Source organism: Engraulis encrasicolus, chromosome 3 (assembly GCF_034702125.1).
Source record: "Engraulis encrasicolus isolate BLACKSEA-1 chromosome 3, IST_EnEncr_1.0, whole genome shotgun sequence".
Lineage (NCBI taxonomy): Eukaryota > Metazoa > Chordata > Actinopteri > Clupeiformes > Engraulidae > Engraulis > Engraulis encrasicolus.
In genome coordinates, this window is record NC_085859.1 from 38,765,148 (window position 1) to 38,786,417 (window position 21,270).

The 21,270-nt window shown below is 44.2% G+C and overlaps 2 protein-coding genes across 3 annotated transcripts; both read left to right on the plus strand.

The window, feature by feature from the left end:
- The first annotated feature begins 1,099 nt into the window (after positions 1 to 1,099).
- On the plus strand, positions 1,100 to 20,519 carry stpg1 (sperm-tail PG-rich repeat containing 1). 2 transcript variants are annotated; one of them, XM_063195374.1, is made up of 8 exons: positions 1,100 to 1,382; positions 8,031 to 8,158; positions 8,991 to 9,089; positions 9,637 to 9,816; positions 17,227 to 17,338; positions 18,493 to 18,661; positions 19,953 to 20,143; positions 20,338 to 20,519. In XM_063195374.1, exons 1-8 carry the CDS (start codon positions 1,352 to 1,354, stop codon positions 20,409 to 20,411), a joined length of 984 nt encoding a protein of 327 aa, XP_063051444.1. In that variant the 5' UTR covers positions 1,100 to 1,351; the 3' UTR covers positions 20,412 to 20,519. The 2 variants fall into 2 exon arrangements, with proteins under 2 accessions (XP_063051444.1, XP_063051445.1); XM_063195375.1 differs by having other exon boundaries at positions 1,103 to 1,360.
- LOC134445400 (uncharacterized) lies at positions 4,729 to 6,308 on the plus strand. Its single transcript, XM_063194487.1, has 2 exons — positions 4,729 to 4,946; positions 5,262 to 6,308. The coding sequence occupies exons 1-2, from the start codon at positions 4,793 to 4,795 to the stop codon at positions 5,849 to 5,851; spliced, it is 744 nt and encodes a 247-aa protein (XP_063050557.1). The 5' UTR covers positions 4,729 to 4,792; the 3' UTR covers positions 5,852 to 6,308.
- Positions 20,520 to 21,270: the final 751 nt, after the last annotated feature.

Below are 21,270 nucleotides of genomic sequence, written 5' to 3' on the forward strand. Positions count from 1 at the left end.
CAACATGGACAAAGAAACACCATCCATAAGTTGCTTGATTCTGTAACGGCAGAGAGAATCTTTCAGTGAATACGCACTCCAATATCAGTGTAACTGGGCAAAATCCCGGTTCAAAGATCTCCATGTGGTTTTCCGATGATGGTCAGTGTCACTAACTTTGACAAACAAGCACTGGGGGTAGCACTGGATGATTTGACCATAGCCCTACTTGTGTTGACGCATTTCTTCCCCAAACACGCACATCAACTAGATTATTAGGCTATTTGTCATGATCATTTGTCATTATGCTCGAGTACAAATGATGTAGCATCGCCCGACAAAGGCCAGGTTATCCCAACCAAAATTCCCATCATTCGTGGGATGCAGTTCACGGAACACCGAGGTTGCTGAAATTTCATTCACTAGAACTAGGGCAGGCCGGGGCTGTAGTAGGCTACACTGCCGCATCATGCACTACACCAGAAGTTAGCCTATAATTAAGCCTTTATTATGGCAGGCGCGTCGTATCACTTAGATCAAATAAAGCTGAATAATGCGTGTTTATTTCTTTAGCCACGTTTTAACATTAATCTGCTATAACATTAAACTCTCACATCGCGTTCAACAAACGGGAAAGCTCACCTTATCTGTTCCCCGCCACGGTCATCGAGACGTCCACGTTTCATCCACTGTGTTCAGTCCAGTGGCTTCAATGCACCTGATTCAGGGGAGTTTAAACAAGTCCTGCCATCGACTGCTTCTGTGTCTTTTTTGACCTCGATCTATGATAAGCAGCTAGCCTAATTGCAACACAATCCTTAGGAAACAAAATTGCCTTCGAGTTGGTGCCATTCGCTATGTTTCTCTCAATGATTCACTGCGCAATTTATGAATAGGCTACCTTTATGTGTCGGTATCAAGCGCTGTGTGTCCTCCCAGCGACAGCAACCGGACACTGCCACATCGATCCTTGCCTGGTTTTCACGAATTCCGACGCTCACCCGAGGATGGCCGAGCCCAAGCTAGGAACGAATGTCGTGCGAAGCGTCAAAGTAGTTCTAGTCGAGTATGTGTGAGTGCGCGCTTGTGTGTGTGTACTACCATGGTAACAAATGTCCACTGCACTGGCCCTGCTGCCTGCATAAAGCTATTTATCTAGTGGGCTGCACATAAGGACAAGCGTCCATGGCTACACGGAGGTCATGCCACTTCTTTAAATTTAACTTATGTTCATGTATGGGTCAGATTAGACATTAACGTTTCTTTTGTGTGTGTCACATGCGTTCAACATCATTATCCAACCGTGCCAGAAATGGTCGCTCCTAGATACCATCTCTGTTAGCTGGGAGTCGTCTCTACTTTTTTTGTCGCCATGAACAGAGTACGTAGAGGTCCCAACGACTGTAAGTGGTAGTGGTGTAATCTGTGTTAGCACAACTCCATGCTGAAATGCTAGTAACTTACACTTGATGTTGTTGTTGCTGTTGTTGGTGATGATGTTGATGTTGATGTTGATGTTGTGGGCAGTCTGGCCCGGTGTAAAGTTGGTCTTTCACTCTGGGGTTGTAGAAGGTTTGAATTCCACCTGACCTCTTCCTACACCAGTGGTTCCCAACCTTTTTTGACCCGAGGGGACCCCATTTTGACATCCCAAATTTCTAGGGATCACATGCCTACACTTATTTTTATGCACCTGGAAAAATACTTTGCTAACTTGTGTGATGTAAGGATCTATTTTATTATGCGCAGTCATACATTAATGTGTTACACCCAGTATATAAGTCACATCACCTGTGTATCATATCAGTGTTGTGTATGCGCAGTAACAAGAGAACCTGTATACATGTCACTCAGTTTGAAGTCATAGATAAAGAAGTCAATGGAAATCAGCTTCGAGTTGTTTCATTATAACTTCACAACTTCACATGGTGTCAGAAGCTAAGGAATGGCGAAATTCCATCCTCCAGAAAGCTTTGAATTCAACCATCCTGAGCGTTGGCCGGAATGGAAGCAACGTTTTTCCCGCTACAGGACTGCGGTGAAATTAAACAAAGAGGAAGACGAGGTACAAGTATCTACTTTGATTTATGCACTCGGAAAAGAGGCGGAACAGATCTTTAGTACATTCGTTTTCGAAGAAGGAGAAGAAGAGGCTTACTATGATAGTGTGTTAGGAAAGTTTGACAACTATTTTGTGCCTCAAGTTAACGTGATACACGAGCGCGCACGATTCCACCTGCGTGTTCAGAAGCCAGGCGAATCCGCTGAAGAGTACATTCGCAGCCTTCATGAACTAGCCCAGACGTGTGCGTTCGCAAATGTGAAGGATGAGAACATCCGCGACAGGCTTGTGGTCGGAATTATCGATAAAGAACTGTCTGAAAAGATGCAATTAATGCCGAAGCTAACGTTGGCCACAGCAGTGGAACTAGTGCGACAATCGGAACAAGTGAAAGAACACATCAGTGAACAAACAGCTAGCAACAGTGCTCATGTGAACGAGGTGGCACGACAGCGACAACAGCAGCAGCAGAAGGGAAAGTGGAAACCCAAAAGCGGACACGGACAAGCCAACAAGCAACAGAAAGAAAGCACTGGTGAGTGGAAATGCAAACGATGTGGCAGAAGCCATGGGAGGAATGATTGCCCAGCTAAAAATGCAACATGCAGACGGTGCAATAAAAACGGACATTTTGCAATAGTGTGCCGCACCCGAGAGGTCAATGATGTTTGTGTACCACAAGATGGCGCCGTTGCCACACATTTCCTAGGTGAGACCAGGGATGTGCAGGAAAACAGTGCATGGACTATTACTCTCCCAATACTTGACACTGCTGTTGATTTCAAAATTGATACTGGGGCTGATATCAGTGTAATTTCTGAAAAGACATTATTAAGCCTGAAATGCAAACCTAAATTGACAAAAGTGACAGCCAAGTTAGAGAGCCCAGGAGGGAAACTACAGTGCAAAGGGCAGTTTACTGTCACAACTACTGTGAAGAACAAGCCATTTAAGATAAAGCTGTTCGTAGTGAGTGGATCTTCTGTGAACAACCTCCTAGGACGTGGAGCATCAGTCGCGATGGGCTTAGTCAAAAGGCTGGACGAGCTCAGCTCAGCAGTCCCAACAGACATAGGTCTGCTAAAAATTAAGCCAATTCGGATTTGCTTGAAAGACAATGCTGTCCCATACAGTGTCACAACGGCCAGAAGGATTTCTGTGCCAATGCTTTCCAGAGTCAAGCTGGAGTTAGAAAGAATGATGGCAGCTGGTGTAATAGAGGAGATAAAAGAGCCAACTGAATGGTGTGCGCCGATGGTGGCGGTCCCCAAGAAAAATGGACAAATTCGGATTTGTGTAGATCTCAAACAGCTCAATAAAGCCGTAAAGAGAGAGAAATACATGCTCCCCACCATTGACGAAATCCTACCAAGGCTAGCAGAAGCCAAAGTCTTTTCACTCCTCGACGCAGCCAGTGGCTTCTGGCAGTTGCCTTTACATGAGGACAGTGCAAAGCTGACTACGTTCTTAACACCATTTGGCAGGTACTACTTCCGACGCTTGCCTTTCGGAATTACAAGTGCGCCAGAGATTTTCCAGAGAGAAATGGCAGAACTCCTAAAAGACCAAGAGGGAGTAGCAGTTTTCATGGATGACATTTTAGTGTACGGAAACACAGCAGAGCAACATGAACAAAGACTTCAGAGTGCGCTACGCACTATTGAGAATGCAGGACTGAAATTGAACAATGAAAAGTGTCTGCTGAGACAGAGCCAGCTCTGCTACTTAGGGCACGTGATCGACAGCAATGGCATACGTCCTGACAATGCCAAGATCGACGCCATAACCCAGCTACAGCCACCTGAGGATGTTTCTGACCTGAGGCGAATGCTAGGCATGGTCCATTACTTGGGCACGTACGTTCCACACCTGTCTGAGGTCACAAGGCCACTCAACGAGCTCCTGAGAAAAGACACAGCATGGACCTGGGGCCCGGCTCAAGATGAAGCATTCCACAAGGTAAAAGTCCTAATCACAGAATCACCTGTTTTGGCATTCTATGATGTCACTAAGAAAACAATTGTTAGTGCTGACGCCAGTAGTTATGGACTGGGCGGTGTTATCCTACAGGAGCACCAGGGTGTACTGAAGCCAATAGCCTACTGCTCAAGAGTGCTTACAGATGCCGAGAAAAGATACGCACAAATTGAGAAGGAGTGCTTAGCCTCCGTATGGGCGTGCGAAAAGTTCTCCAGATTCCTGTATGGCCTAGAAAGCTTCACCCTCCAAACTGACCATAAACCACTCGTCCCGTTAATAAATGCCAAGGACCTTGACGCAGTCCCACTCAGGTGTCAGAGATTGCTAATGAGAATGATGCGTTACAATCCAGTTGCAGTGTATGTGCCTGGCAAAGAGCTAATTGTAGCCGACGCACTTTCAAGAAGCCCCCAACCTGTCATCACTGCGGAGGTCAGTGAGCTGATCGAGGAGGTGGAGGCGTATGAGGAAGCAGTCAGCAGCGCATGGCCCATCTCGCCCACCAAATTGGACATTGTTAGGGCAGAGACAAAGAAAGATGCGGATATGGAAAAGGTGAGACACTACATCAGGGTCGGCTGGCCCAAGTACGCTGCTAATGTCCCTCATGCAGTGAAACCGTACTTCAGTGAGAGACACCACCTGTCCATCTCCAAAGGGCTAGTGCTCTACGGTGACAGAATTGTCATACCCCAAAGCATGCGCACTGACATTTTACAAAAGATTCACAGCGGACATCAGGGCATCGTGAAGTGCCGTGAGAGGGCGCAGATGAGCGTCTGGTGGCCCGCCATAGGACAAGACATTCAGCAGATAGTCAGCAGCTGCAATGACTGTCGAGAGTCACGACCTACACAGAGGAAAGAACCGCTGCTGACCACCCCGCTGCCTGCCCGTCCGTGGGAAAGAGTGGGAGCGGACATATGTGAGTTGAACAAGCAATACTATCTAGTTGCTATAGATTACTTCTCAAGATATATAGAGATTGCACATCTTCCTAACCTATCTGGTGAGACAACCCGTGCCAGACTAAAGTGCATATTCGCAAGATGGGGCTGTCCTTCCGTCTTAATTACAGACAACGGCCCGCAATTTAGTGGCCGAGCATTTCAGCAGTTTGCAAAGGACTATGACTTTCAACACATTACAACCAGTCCCCATTACCCTCAGGCTAATGGTGAAGCAGAAAGGGCTGTACAGACAGCAAAGAAAATCCTGAAACAGTCTGACCCTTTTGCAGCTCTGCTGAGCTACCGATCTACTCCTCTCCAGGCCACAGGCGCGAGCCCAGCGCAGCTCATCATGGGGAGGCAGATCAGGACACCGATCCCCACACTGGAATCAAACCTACAGCCTGCCTGGCCCGACCTGCACAAGGTGAAACAGGCAGACGCCAAAGCCAAAGCAAGCTACAGGCGCAACTTCAACAAAAGACACAATGTCAAAGACTTACCTGAGCTTAGTCCTGGAACCACAGTTGCCCTGAAGCTTGACAGCGAGCAAGGATGGCGAAAATGTGGCAAAGTGCTCAAAATGTGTGAGACTCCAAGATCCTATCTCATACAAACAGAGACAGGAGTGCTGCGCCGCAACCGTCATCATCTCATGCCCAAAGTCGACCAGGATGACGGCCCAGGAGCGCCGGAGCAAGACGCACCTGCTGTTCCTGAGCAACCGACACCTGTGCTGGATGCACAGGCCGACACTCAACTGCACCAGAGTCCAGATCCCCAGCCACCAGCAGCGGAGGCCGCACCGACTCCTGAGAAGACTCATCGTGGCCGTGCAGTGAAGCCTCCAGAAAGATACAAAGACTTTGTGCAGTACTAATAACATTTTGTTTTACAGGATGTCCAGGCTGAAATTAACATACTTTCTTTACAGGTCCTGAATTCAAGACAAGACTACGGAAAGGACTGATTTTTATTAAAGAATGAGTTTTCAGTTAATGGGTTTAAGTAAGAAGCCTCATAGTTTAAATTTATCAAGAGGCTATTGTTTGAATACACTTACTGAGTTATAGTGTTAATAGGAAATGCTACAGCTTGGATAACCTGAGTAAACATTTAAGTATTTGTTTAGACTGTTATGATGTTATCTCAAAAGGAAGGGTGATGTGATGTAAGGATCTATTTTATTATGCGCAGTCATACATTAATGTGTTACACCCAGTATATAAGTCACATCACCTGTGTATCATATCAGTGTTGTGTATGCGCAGTAACAAGAGAACCTGTATACATGTCACTCAGTTTGAAGTCATAGATAAAGAAGTCAATGGAAATCAGCTTCGAGTTGTTTCATTATAACTTCACAACTTCACAACTTGTAGGTTATTAATATTTCGGGGGAAAAAATAAGAATGTAGGCCTATGTGGCTTTCAATCAGAATATGAATTAATGCTATAGTATTAATTAGTGCATTTGTCAGTATTCTTTTTACATAGGCTACCAGGACATTTCAGGCGACCCCGTTTGAATTTCAGACGACCCCATATGGGGTCCCGACCCCAAGGTTGAAAACCACTGCCTTACAACATTTGTGGCTGAAGTGTCCTCGAGCAAGGCACCTAACTCCAGGGACCCTAACCACAATAGATCACCCTGCAAAACAGTAATAGCACATCGTTTTGTACAAACCCCAACTCCGGTGAAGTTGGGACGTTTGGTAAACAGTGAATAAATTCAAAATGCTATCATTTTCAAAACATTCAATCTATTCATTAGATGGAGAATAGTGAAAAGACAACATATTAAGTGTTAAATATGTACTCATTTCTAATTTAATAAATCCAACACGTCTCAAAAGAGTTGGGACGGGGAAAATAAATGGCAGCAAATGTCGAGGAAGACTAAAAACAAAACAAAAGACAACACTTAACAGTTAAATACATTAACCGATGAGATGATTTTATATAAAAAATAGTGTTAATTCCTATCTTGGACATGATTTCACCAGCTTAAATGGTGGGTGTATTCCTTGTCATGTTTTGCAATGTTTTCCTTTCTCTAGTGCTTACAGTGTGACAGGTCTTGACCAAAAGCCCACCATTTTATCACCTGCTGGTCCATATGATGGAGCCAAACTGTTAAAACATAGTAGAGAATGCAATTTGACCTTACTATGTGGCAGTAATCGAAGATCTCCCTTCAAAATATAATGCATGAGTGGCTTTTCATGCTGTTTAAAACCCATTTATACCATGCAGCACTGTATTTAACTCTACAGATGAGTGAGAACATTTTAACCAATGCACTACTGCACCCGCATGCCATCATGGAGGTTGACTTTTGAAGTTAGCACGAACACAAATTGGATGGTCCATTTTCACTGTAGCACAGGATGTGCAATGCTCTATTATTGTCAAAAAGAATGGACTTCTACAACTTCTGCTGACTTCTGTAAGCAAAGGACAGTTTCCCATGTCTTCTGGGTTTATTTCAAGTGAGCTCAGGTGCTTAGGAGAATGTTACACCCCTGTATCATTTGCACGCATTCTTAATATGGTCAATTTTCAATAGCTCTAGCACTCCAGGAATTAGAGTGAGACTACAGCCAATATATATTTCATGATGTCATGAACCTATACAATGATTTTAGTAACAAAAAATATGTCTTATATACACTCAATCGTGGTAAATCAAAGGGAATTCAAAAATGTATGTAATAACTATGGTAACTATTCCCTTTGCATCTTTAATTCTGAGTGACTCAGCCTCTCTGTGATTATCTTATACCTGGACACCTATATTGTCCGTCAGTGCAGTTCATTTTGAAATGTTCTTCTTTGTTGTTTTATCTTCTTTGGATGTTTACTAAATTTCACTGATCCCTGTCCCAACTTATTTGAGACGTGTTGGATTTATCAAATTAGAATAGCATTTTGAATTTATTCCATGTTTACCAAATGTCCCAACTTCACCGGAGTTGGGGTTTGTATGAAAGCGTCAGCAAAGTGTCATGTAATGTTGTTGCTGTTGTTTCTTGCATGATGTGTCCTTCCTCTAGTTCCAGGTTACAAGCCACTTGGCTGTAACTCATCTATTCCAGTGAAGTATCAAACTGTTGTCATCAAAAATGAAGAAAAGAAAGGCTTTAATTCCAAGGCTAAAAGATTTCTTTTCGAAGACATCATGGTAAGTTGAATAGTTGATGTCTTGTGATTTTATTGTAGACTATAGGCTATTTGAGACAGTAGGCCTATAGTGTTGAGGAGTAGCCTAATTGATTACATTTAGTTTAGTTTATTGGGTTTATTTTGACTGGGACCATGTGCAAAACTCATGAGTCTAATTTAGAAAGTAAAAAGATGACCTGTACCAGATTATACAGTAGTTAAGAAGATCATTTTCTGTTGGGAGTATGAAATTGTCCAAAATGTTTTGGTATCCTGAGGGCGAGTGGCCACTATGTAGCAGGACAACGTTGAAATGGGCGGGGCATGATAATAAGGTGGATTCCACATGTTTCTGGCAGTATTCATCCTTTTGGGATGCCGGCGAACCCATGGCCTGTAGAAGACCAGTAAGAATGCTTGTATAATGACTTGTAAACCTACTGGGTTATTTGTAAACCTTCTTAACTTGACATGTTCCTGCATAACACATTCATAGCAGCTGTTATAAAGTCTGCACGAAGCATTCAGGATTCTCTCATGACCCATTCATACCAAAGCTTCCATGAACCCTAGGGGACAGAAGGACAGTCAGAAACTTGTAAAAATAAAAGTTAAACGAAGCAGCATTTCGGATTTTGTTCTGAACCCTCAATGATTACGCTACTGATTTTGACAAGTTGCTGTCCTTTTGTCTTCCATGTCTATGAAAGGTTTGGTAAGAATGTCTTACGAGACAGTCATGCATCCTTCATGCAAAGTGTATAACAGCTGCTATGAATGTGTTATGCAGTGACATGTCACGTAAAGTGTAACCACCTACAGTACATTTTGCTTTATCATGTATCCTTTAGAATGAGAATCCTGGACCTGGCACTTATTTAGCACATACCCCTGCAGAGATCAGGAGTCCATCGTTTTCCAAGAGGGGCACAGGAGGATTTGCATCTCAGGTTAGAAAACCCAAGGAGAGAAATATGCAGTACAACCTTGGGCTAATCAGAAATGGACACAGCACACAAGTGGTATTTTGGGGGTGTTTGTGGACGCAGACACAGGGCCCTGATCCCCCATGAGAGCAACTTGAGTGGGCAGGCAGACAAAGAGACATAGGCAGTGTTTGTGACAGTGCATTGACGTCTCTCGAAGTTATGATGCATTCTGGTTAGAAATAAGGATTGAAATGGCGAAGTGCACATGTGCGCTGCACAGCAATACAAGCATTTGTGTCACTTGTGTCACTTTTACCTCTTATTACCTTTCCTTGAAAACCTGCTGCTACTAAGTATTGTACCCCAAACACTTGGATTGAATTGAAACGCTGATTTGTCACTGACCCTTTGTGTGTGTGTGTGAAGGTGTATATTTATACTTCATTTTTAGGACACTGTTTAGTTTTACAATTATCTGCGCATTGAAATCTAGTCTTATCTTTAGTCTAGTCTAATCTAGTAAACGTATTTGACAATAAAGTACACTTTTACTTTGTCTATTTGCTAGGCTCGCAGAGCAGCGTGGAGTTTACAAAGAGGCAACCCAGGACCCAATGCATATAATCTGCCATCCAGCTTGTTGCAGAAACAGACATATTTGAAGGGGACCACTGGAAACTTTCGTCTGCCTATTGCAGTCCAATCTGACTGTCCGCCTAACAGAAATCCCGCTCCAAACCAATACAATGTGAGGAAGAAGTCCTTGACCTGCAGCTTTTATGTCACAGTATGGTAGGGCTGGGGAACCTTTTTCATCCAAGGGGCCACATCAAATTCCACCAAGGGCCGTAAAAGTCCTCCGAGGGCCATTCTATGAACGCAAACAGGATTTCCCACTGCACTTTAGGCTTATTAAGTGGACTTACAGAGCAAGGCCTGATTCTAGTAATCTCTAAGTACAGTTTATGCTTGCTTCTCTTGTGCAGGTCAGTAAAAATAGAAACAGCTTCACCTCCTAGGCCTTTCGAGATAGAGATTTTGTACAAGTTTGGGTACCCATTGAAAACAATGGTAGAATGCTCATGAACCAAGGTTCCGCCACTCTACAGATCAGAGTGTGGGAGGCTTTTTCGGTCATAAAACATTATTGTACACAAGTTAGAAATTGTTTAATGCTTGATAGCATCAGAGAATCTTTAACCAGTGAGAATGACTTAAGTTCTTCAGGTGGTAGGCTATTGCAACTTGATGGCGATCACGGACAAGTTGAGGATGAACGGGTTTCAATGATGTTGCCCAAAATATCTTGGTTGCTTCCACAACGGCCAATGCTGCTATTGTGCAGTACTTACTGTTTATGTTCAATACGTGACTCAAAGTAATATTTCCAGTGTTGCACCGATACCATTTTTTGGCCCCGATACCGAGACCCGATACCTGGCTGTGCAGTATCGGCCGATACCGATTCCATACAGATACCGATACCACCCTATTGTCACGGTTTCAGATTGGTGAGCCCAAATGCAGCACAGGAGACAGAGGTTGCATGAGACTAGTATTTATTTAAACCAAAAATTACACACTAATAAAACACTAATTAAAGACAAAAGCAGGCTAACAAACAAAACACCCACGAGGGGGAAAACGAGAACTACAAGTAACCACAGAAGACGACAGGAACACTTACGACAAGGATTCGGGAATACAAACGATAGCCATTCTGGACAACAGAAGACAAATGACGCAGCACGGGACAACGGGAGCACAGGACTTAAATACACAGGGGCAATCACAGAGCAGGGACACGATAGGTAGAACACAACAGGAACCAGGTGGTTGACGAGACAGAAACGGGGATACAAACGAGGCACAGGCAATCAAGGACAATGATAACAAGAACAGATAATGACACAGGTGGAGACAATGACTAGGGAACAGGAGGCAAGGGACAAGACCAATAGTCAGAACAGAACACAGGTGAAAACAATAAGGAAAACTAAACGGGCCAAATGAGAATCAAAAACTAGACCACAAGGGGCAGGAGACAAACGAGGGGCGTGGCAGGTAAACACAGGAGCACATGAGGAAATCAAAACAAACCAAAAGCACATGACACTAGCGGGGCAGAGATAAGAATAGAGAGAAAGACAGGGAGAGAGAGACAGACAGACAGGCTGACAGAATCAGACAGGCAGGGAGACAGAACCAGACAGAATGAGATTGAGAGACAGAGAGAGAGAGAGAGAGAGAGAGAGAGAGAGAGAGAGACAGGAAGGGAGTCAGAACCCTACAGGCAGAGAGAGAGAGAGAGCACAAGACAGAGAGAGCACGAGGCAGAACCAGATAGGCAGAGAGAGAGAGAGAAAGAGAAAGAGAGAGAGAGAGAACCAGACATGCAGGGAGAGAGAGAGAGAGAAAGCATGAGACAGAACCAGACAGGCAGAGAGAGAGAGAGAGAGAGAGAGAGAGAACCAGAGTAAATTCAATAGGCAATTGCAACTCTATAATGGCAGGGGAGTGAGATCATGACAGAACCCCCCCCTCAAGGGACGGCTCCAGAAGTCCCAAGGAAGGTACCACCAAACCGGGCGGGTGGAGGGGGGAGCCAGTGGAGGGACAAGGCAAGGCAGAGGCTGAAGGACGGGCAAAGACAGAGGCAGACGGACTGGTCAAGACACAGGAAGACGGAGGGGTCGAGACAGAGGTGCGACAGGTCGAGACAAAGGTAGAGGGACAGGTCGAGACAGAGGTAGAGGTCAAGACAGAGGGACAGGTCGAGACAGAGAGGCAGGTCGAGACAGAGGCAGAGGAACAGGTCGAGACAGAGGCAGAGGGACAGGTCGAGACAGAGGGGCAGGTTGAGACAGAGGCAGTGGGACAGGTCGAGACAGAGGCAGTGAGACAGGTAGAGACAGAGGGGCAGGTTGAGACAGAGGCAGTGGCACAGGTCGAGGGATGGGCAGATGCAGAATTAGGCAAAACACAGGACTGGGGAACATTGACAGGAACATAAACAGGAACCTTCACAGGCACAGTGATGTTGACGGTGACAGGAACGAGGACAGAGATGACGGTGGGGACAGGTACAGTCACAGAAATGTTCACAAAAACTGGTGCAGGGAAAAGGGTCGAATGGACATCAACATGGACTGGGACTGGGACAGACACCGGAGTCGGCACCAGGACACGGACCGGGACAGGCACAGGGATAGTGACAGGCAGAGTCAGGGGGATCGTGACGGGCACAGGAATAAAGAGGGGCTTATGGCATTGGTGAGTAATGGGAGAAGGCTGGGACACAGGGGGCGGAGCAGGTTGGGACATAGGAGGTAGGATAGACTGGAACAAAGACGAAGACTGGAAGGTGGGAGCAGGATCTGGATCGGGGGCCACTGCAACGGGATCAGGGGCAACTGCAACGGGATCAGGGGCAGCACCAACAGGGCCAGGGACGGGGCCAACTGGATCGGGGGTGGAGCCAACGAGATCGAGGGCGGCGCCGACAGGACAGGGGGCGGAGCCATTGGGACCGGGGGCGGAGCCAACTGGAACAAAGGCGGCGCCGACAGGACAGGGGGCGGAGCCATTGGGACCGGGGGCGGAGTCATCGGGACCGGGGGCGGAGTCATCGGGAACATGGGCGGCGACAACTGGATCGGGGCCAGCGCCAACTGGATCGGGGGCGGAGCAATCGGGAGTGGGGGCGGAGTCATCGGGACCAGGGGCGGCGCCAACCGGAACATGGGCGGCACCCACATGAAAGGGGGCGGGGTCACAGTGACCGGGGGCGGAGTCATCGGGAACATGGGCGGCGCCAACTGGATAGGGGGCGGAGTAATCAGGACCGGGGGCGGCGCCAACAGGAACATGGGCGGCGCCAGCTGGATCGGGGGGGGCGCCAACTGGATCAGGGCCGGAGTCATCAGGACTGGGGGCGGAGTCAAAGAGAGAGAGAGAGAGAGAGAGAGAGAGAGAGAAAGAGAGAGAGAGAGAGAGAGAGAGAGAGAACCAGACACGCAGGGAGAGAGAGAGAGAGAAAGCATGAGACAGAGAGAGCACAAGACAGAACCAGACAGGCAGAGAGAGAGAGAGAGAGAGAGAGAGAGAGAGAGAGAGAGAGAGAGAACCAGAGTAAATTCAATAGGCAATTGCAACTCTATAATGGCAGGGGAGTGAGATCATGACACCTATTTTAAAGAGGAAATGAAGCAGTGACCTAATATGGGTGTCTATAACACCAGTAAGATAAGCCAGCAAATATATATATATTTTGAAGCCTGAAATTTAAGCCTTTAATTAAAAAAAAATAAAGCACAGACATGTAACGTTTCTGTTAACGTTTCCAGCCAACAGCGGGTGTCGTCACGCGAATGGTAGTACAGTAGTACTATTCTGATGCTGTTATATGATAGTAGTGAATTAAACATTTGGGCCTTGCGTGGCTGATTATGAGCTTATTTGCTTAACCCAAATGAAGCAAGACTACGTGTTTGGGTGGGACAGAACAAATATGAGGCATGAAGGCAGACAAGACATCCCATCACATGAACCACAGGTAAACAAGCAGCTTTTTTGCTAAGGTGACAAGTCGCTCACAAATTTGGCATGAGCCAACATGATCACAATTCATAATCATGCAATGTTGCAGTTCCCTACCTTCATCTTCCGATGATTTCGCCAACATTTTCCAAGCACCTGAATTAATTTTACTTCTCATCTCCGTGCCCACGTTTATCGGTGTTATCCAGTCAAATCCAAGGCAACAACGCTATTCCAGCCAGTTTGAGGATGCATTCGCGGCTTCAATAACAAAATAGTTTAATACAATAGATGCAGCTACTTTAATAAGCATGCCATAACTTAATTTAGGCCATCATAGTTTAATGTGTGTAGTCATTTCCCGTGACATCAACTCCCCAAAGCTCCTCCAACTCCGTGAGCGAGAGGAGAGAGGGGAGGCAGCCACACACAGGCTGCGTCCCTAAGCTTTCCAAACTTCGGCCAATTTTGGCAAGTTATTTTCAATTATGATTGAATTGGAGCACATAGCCAACTTCACGACATGGGCTTTCAGATTAGCGTCCAACAATGCAGGAAAAAGACGTTATTGGTGATGGTCTCTCACTACAAACCTATGAGAGCGAGCAGTCCCACAGTCTTGACTACTGTCCTATGGTGGATGCAATGAGTGGATAGCTGCAGCTATCCCACCATGCTCGTAGCAAAGGCTTTTTGACACAAAGTGATAATGACACTTGCCATTTCTCTTTCATCTGATAGTAGTACCATAGAAGTACCATAGAAGATCCAGGGACAATGTAAAATGAACCCCTCGTCCTTCTTCAATTTTACTGCCACGATTAGAGTCAGTTAGTGCTGTAGTTAGCACACGCTAACGTTAAGTGAATGGAAGGCTACATTAGCCACCAACTTCTACCATTCGCGTTACGTAGGCGTCGAACATGGCTGCGCCCTTGTGGCGAAACTCGGTAATAACATGTCATTTTTCAGCAAAACTACTTAAAAATGCAGTCCAACGAACATCCATTCGTTTATGAAAATAAATAAGCCGGCAAAAAATGATAATAGTTGTCAGTGCTCCATTTCCACTTTAAATGTATATATATGAAGGGCTGTAGTGCATACTACTTGGATGTAAAATCATTGCATGTCTTTCAGGCTGCTGCCTACCTTTGTGAAACAGGAAAAAGACTAATACAAAGTGAATCCAGCAAAACATTTTATACGTTTTAAATACCTCTATGAAATAACTAATTCCAAGGCTGTTTAAGAGTCATACAAGCACCTGTACATGGTATCGGTGCCCTATTTGCTGGTACTCGCCGATACCGATACCACCATTTTAGTACCGATCCACCGATACTGGTATCGGTATCGGTACAACACTTTCACAGTAGTTGTCTGTTTTTTCGAAAAACAGTAGAATGCAGTTGCAGAATTCACCTTTCGCAAAAGCCACGCCCCCTAGTTATTGTTGCTACGTCCGTCAAAAACTTAGAACCAGGCACACGTTTTGGCTGCGTTTCATAGGAAATGTGTGTAGCCTACACTTCTTGCATAGGCCTACACACGCTGATTACTAGAAGCCATATTCAACTGTGAAATACAACAACTTGATGATAGCGATGTAATGTCTGTAACCAGGACATTTTGATAGTGCTTGGTGTAAACTGGGAGATTGCAGCCGTCCGCCAAGACCTTTGACGGGCTTTGGGCACACTGCGCAGCTCTTGGGCAGTAACACTGGGCGTCTCTCTTCTGTTCACTTTAATGGTTTTAGTTGACAGTTAATATCTTCATAACAAGGTTGGAACAAGCACAGCCTCATTTCAGTGTTACTTTTTTTTCTGTCACACTCGACGCACACAGACACAAACCGGGAAGGAGAGAGGGTGGGGGCTGCTCCGTGGGCTGTGCATTTGGCGCATATTAAACAACGCAACTAGTAGTTTCCCAATAAAATTTGAATCATAATGCCGTGAATCCAATACTATAATATCATATAATATTATCCTTAAGCCTGAGTGATGCATTGCCAGCTAAATGCAAGGGGGAAGGGGGCTATATTAGCAAACAAGACGATTGCACAGTTAGCCTGCTACTTTTAAATATGATCACCTGGAGCTAATAGCCTCCACATGGCTTAATCCATCCCTGTTATCAGTCCGCTTGAGGTTTTTGCTTCAGGAAAGTGAAAAAACGGGGTCCTAATCAATCTTCAGATGATGTCGGACCATGACGGTGCCATAGACACACGTTTTATGTCTCCCTAAAATCGCAGGTTTTTGACGGACCTCCGACAAGTTCTACACTCCTTAGTTACCGTTGCTGAGCTCGGATTGGTTGGCGGCCGTTTGTGGGAGGGGTTTTGCGAAAGGCTAATTGCCCTAAATTAACAGCTATTTTTTATAGTGTATGACTCCAATCTGTGAACAGGACATGTGCCAATCCTTTTTAGTTTTTTAACAACAGCAAGCTAAAGACCCAGAAACTGTTTTTGATTCTGCCCTCTGCCTTAGAGCCCCATACGAACTGCCATACAGTCAATCAGAACAGGTGCTGCCAATAAAGGGTTCCATCTCAACTGTCACTTTCTCTCAACATTCTATTCTTAACGAGCACCTGCACTACAGTTCTAGAAGTCTATTGTTCAGCTCTTCAATGCAATCTGATATTGTCTTGCTGGAATGTTTATGACAGTGAGCTGCTTGGCTCAATGGTAAAGGTGCTGGATTAGAGATATCAAATCCCATTTGGACCCATGTTGATTTTCAAAATTATATAATTTGCAGTGTTCCTTAGCCAATTTAAAATACCATGTATGTCATGTAGTATCAATGGCAAAGGTGCTGGATTAGAGATATGGAGGTTGTGAGTTCGAATCCCACTCGGACCCATGTTGATTTTCAAAATTCTATCATATGCAGTGTTCCTTAGCCAACTTAAAATACTATGTACGTCATTTAGTATCAATGGCAAAGGTGCTGAATTAGAGATATGGAGGTTGTGAGTTCAAATCCCACTCGGACCCATGTTGATTTTCAAAATGATATCGTATGCAGTGTTCCTCAGCCAATTTAAAATACCATGTATGTCATTTAGTATATCCCCCAAACAGGGCGCTACAACACTTTCAAGATGGCTGAATCCAAGATGGCTGAATTGTTTGGCCCATAACTTCTGACTGGGTGGATGGATTTTTTCCAACATTTCTTTTAGCTTTGTTTTCTCAATAGTAGTTTGTTTTTAATTTAGGGATAGAGATATCAAAAATAAAACTGCTCATCTCTGCCCCAAAAGGCAAGCCCGCTTCCAGCATTTTCTGTGAGAATGCAATCTAGTATTGAAGGCTGCTGCCTTTAAAATAAATCCCACCTAGGTCCCTGAATATAATTTAATTGAAAATGTAATATCTGTGATTCCTTTACGAAATATTTAAAATTTCATGTGAAGCTGCATAACATTAAAATTATATCGGGGGGGCGTATAAAACGGCCTCAAGGGCTGTAAACGGCCCTCGAGACATAGGGTAGGTTCCCCACCCCTGCTGTATGGGGTTCAACAGCAATAAAGCATAGCAACACTAGGCTTTTTACTGATCACTTAAACATACTTTGAATTGTTTTTTGTATTACAGGTGTCTTACAATGGAGTTGAAAAAAATGCAACCACATCAGCCCAGTCTGTCTTCCTGTCCAAGACGGCAAGAAATACGGTTAACTTAAGTGTATTGAAAGGACCCTCACCCTGTAAGTGTTGTGTTACACCATTCAGTCAGGGTTTCCAGATTGGGGGGTTTCCTGCCCAATCGGGCCTTTTAGGATGGCCATTTGTAAAGAAAAAAATTATTGGGGCTTGTACCAGGTTTTCCTGTAGATGTATGGCCTTAAAAAATCAATAGAAAAGAGTGCTTAAGTTATGCCTTTCCGCTTCTGGACCTTGATTTAGATTTTGCCTAAAATTTGAATGGAAGTGAATGTCAAACTTAATCCTGATTCTATTTGACACATGCTCTGGATTTCACATATTCTGCAGTGAATTTTAGAGGGGCACAGGATCCATGGCTACACGGAGGTCATGCCACTTCTTTAAGTTTAACTTATCTTTGTGTATGGGCCAGATTAGACATTAACGTTTGTTTTATGTAGGTCACATGCATTTAACATCATTATCCAACCATGCCAGAAATGTTCGCTCCTTAGATACCATCTCTGACCGTGTTAGCTGGGACTGGGAGTAGTCTACTTTTTAGTCAGAGCCGTCATGAGCAGAGTACAGAGGTCCAAACGACTGTCAGTGGTATAACCTGTATTTAGCACAACTCCTGAATGCCAATACACTTGTCAGAACCAGTGTGCAGAGGCCTTAACGCTTTTTTTTTTATTTTTTAAACGTCTTTCAAACGTGCACTTTTGTTTATGGTCATCAGGTGTGACTACTGCTCCAAGATTTCCTAAGTAATAAATAATATTTGCTGGTTTGGTCCAAAGTACATTAAGTTTTGCAGCCAAGATGTCTTTGACTGGTAATTCAAAATGGTGGACCTGGAAAAGATCCACAGATTCATTAGCCTAGAAATCTAGACGCCCCTAGCGACCGCAAATTGAATTTGCTCCCGGGGGAATTTGCTGTACGGGTCTGACTGCGCTAGGCTAACAGATTCATGTATGAAGTGTACATTTCCAAGTCACTTACAAATTGATGGTGGTGATAAATATTCATAAAAAGATAACATTAGTGAGTGAGCAGCATACATTCTAGAAATAAGCTAGAAAAACAAAAATGAACAAATTGTTAAACACATTTTAACTGCCCTTCCTGTGTGTGTGTGTGTGTGTGCGTGCGTGCGTGCGTGTGTGCGTGCGTGCGTGCATGCGCGCGTGTGTGTGTGTGTGTCTTGAAGGTCACTATAATGTCAATGACACCATAACACAGAAGGATGCAAAAGTTCCATATTCCTCTTTTAAATCAAACATCCCCCGGAATCCACTGACGTCAACATCTGAGGTCCCTGGACCTGGGTCGTACAACCTCTATGAAACCCCAGAGATGGTGAAAAGAACAACTCTGCCGTAAGTTTATCACATGTGTACAGTTGAATCTGATTTTGGGATAGCTTGTCAATCCAGTCTGTTGTTTTAAAGGGTTTAAAACTGACTGGCTACTGTCTGTCTGCTGACAATAGAAATCTTTTAATTTCATTAGCAGTTAGGTTAATCCATTTTAGCCTAAGGGACATGCAAAAAAAAAAAAAAAACGCCTGCTAAATGGGAATGGCCTTTTTGGAAAAGGGTGCCCTGCCCTCAGTCTATAAAAACCTAAATATCTCAGCATCCGAAGCACATAAAAACATGAAATGAGTTGCATTTAAAAGCTAAGACCTCCTCTTGCTTTAGAATATGTCAATCAGCTCTAACAGGCCCATATTATTAACAAAAAATCTCAAATCAAATGAGCCTGAATGCTGCGTCTATGTCGCTCCAGGCACCTACTGTAGGTCAATGCAGCGTTTATGCAGCATCCAGCAGCAATGGGTGTCTTTAGTATAGTGCCCTGTGTCAAAAAGGCTCCATCATAGACAGAGAAGATGAACACAAACTATGCAAGCAATATAGGAGCAATTTCATTAAAGTTTTGGAAGAAAACTGTATAGGTAGTTATCATTGCGCTGTGATTGGGAGTACCGTCTGTGTGCTGCTGAATGTGCTCACTGATTGCACTGGCTGCAGCTGCACCGGAATCTGACCACAGAAGATTCGACCGATGCACAGGCCTCGGGAAGGTCCAGTCTCTCCCCCAAAAATTCTTGCAGATCTTGTGTGGCACCATCACGCCAGTTATTCAGCAAACAAAGTTGCTCTATTTCAAAGAAGATTATGTACATGTTTGTACATGTTTGTGTGACCGCGGTCACCTGCTCAATTCGGGTCAGCACGTGCAGCACTGCTCACCGGAACCAAGCCAGAACCAAAGCCTCGTATTCTGAGAACGTTCCTGGAAATTGTTAGTTGGGTGCATTTTTTATACAAGCCTATTTTTGTTTACATTCTCAAAAATGATTCTATGGGACCTATTCAAATTATTTCACAACTGAAATGTTTCCCTTTTGCTACAATATACTGTATGTTACAACGAATGTACTGCTTCTAATGTGTAACAGAAGATAAACTGGTGTAATGATTTTGCATACAATTTGTATACAATCAAGAGTCAGAAGTTGTTTGAGAGGAGCAAGCACATGTTAAACTTAAAAAAATGTTATAGCAGTAACAGGTAGAATTTGGCTGCTGTGGTATTGTCAACATATTAACCAGTAACATTAAGTAAATTCCTAGTTTGGCTTTTCAATTTCCTCTGTACCAGACGGAGACACTATCTTGGACTCTCAGCACCTCCTCTGAAACCATTGAAAGACCCACCATTCCCCGGCCCAGGCCAGTATGATATTGTGGACTTCCAGGGACCTCCCAAACATTTCATGTCCAGCGCTGCATTTGTGTCAGGAACAAGCCGGTGGATACAGCATGGTAAAGGACAGGACCAGCCTGGACCAGGTAACATTGTGTATTCTTTATATATTTATTTTATTCTATTTTGGGGGGGAAGGGAGTGTTTTTGCCTTTACTGATCAGTGAAGAATTGACTTTGTGTATTCAAAGCCATGTAAACAATTGTTTGTTAAAATAGTACTGTATAAGCATATCCACAGAACAGCAATGTGATCTAAATATGTTTATGTTCCTCATAGGGTTTTATGACCCCACGATTTTCGCGAAGAGGTCATTTATATACAACCATGGAAGAAACTGGGTACCAGTATGAGCCATAATACGCCATTCAATAATGAGCAAGGATGCAGAAATGTCAAGCAGTCTGATTCTGAAATATTAACTCTAAAAATAAATTGTGCCTTCATGCATTACCATTTCACTTGTTTCCACCCTTGATTTACTGTTATTTACTTTAAAGGCCACTACACACAAGAAACTTTCATGCTGCAATAACACAGCAAATCCCTAAATAAAATTATTCCAAAACTCGGAATATGATCCATCACAACACAAAGATGCGATATGGGCCTGTAGCAAAGTAGATTAGAAAGATCACCGTTTTTACTTCAGATAATAATTTTATTTAATAGCTTGGTTAGCGATGATAGATGACACCGTGTTCATATTCATAGATGTCACATGATGTCACAGTATAACCCTGCCTTCCTTTTGAGAACCGATCAAGGACAGGGTTACATAACCAATGACATTTGTCTGCTTTGCTTCATAGGCTTTAATAACAGCAAAGCTACGGTCAAGTGTATCCAGTAAGCACCATGGGCTTCCCACACTTGAAAGAGAAGGACTGAGGCAGAGGATTCCACTCGTCTTTGTCTATTTATTGATTTTCAATGCAGCTGATGTTTAGCTGAGTTTGAGGTTTAAAGTAGTAGAGTGTAAATAGAAGAAGATGTTGCAGAAGTACTAACAGAAGGTGGAAAAACCTTTCAACACAGGCCTTCTGTCAAAGACCCATACACTTCACTAACTGGATGAGTAGACTTTGATGTACTGTTCTAGATTGGCCACTAGATGGCGAAGGGCAGCAACACTTTGGACAGAAAGTTTACACCAAGACATTTGATTTCAACAACCCATGTGTCCATGTCTTCAACCATCTGTGTTGTGTC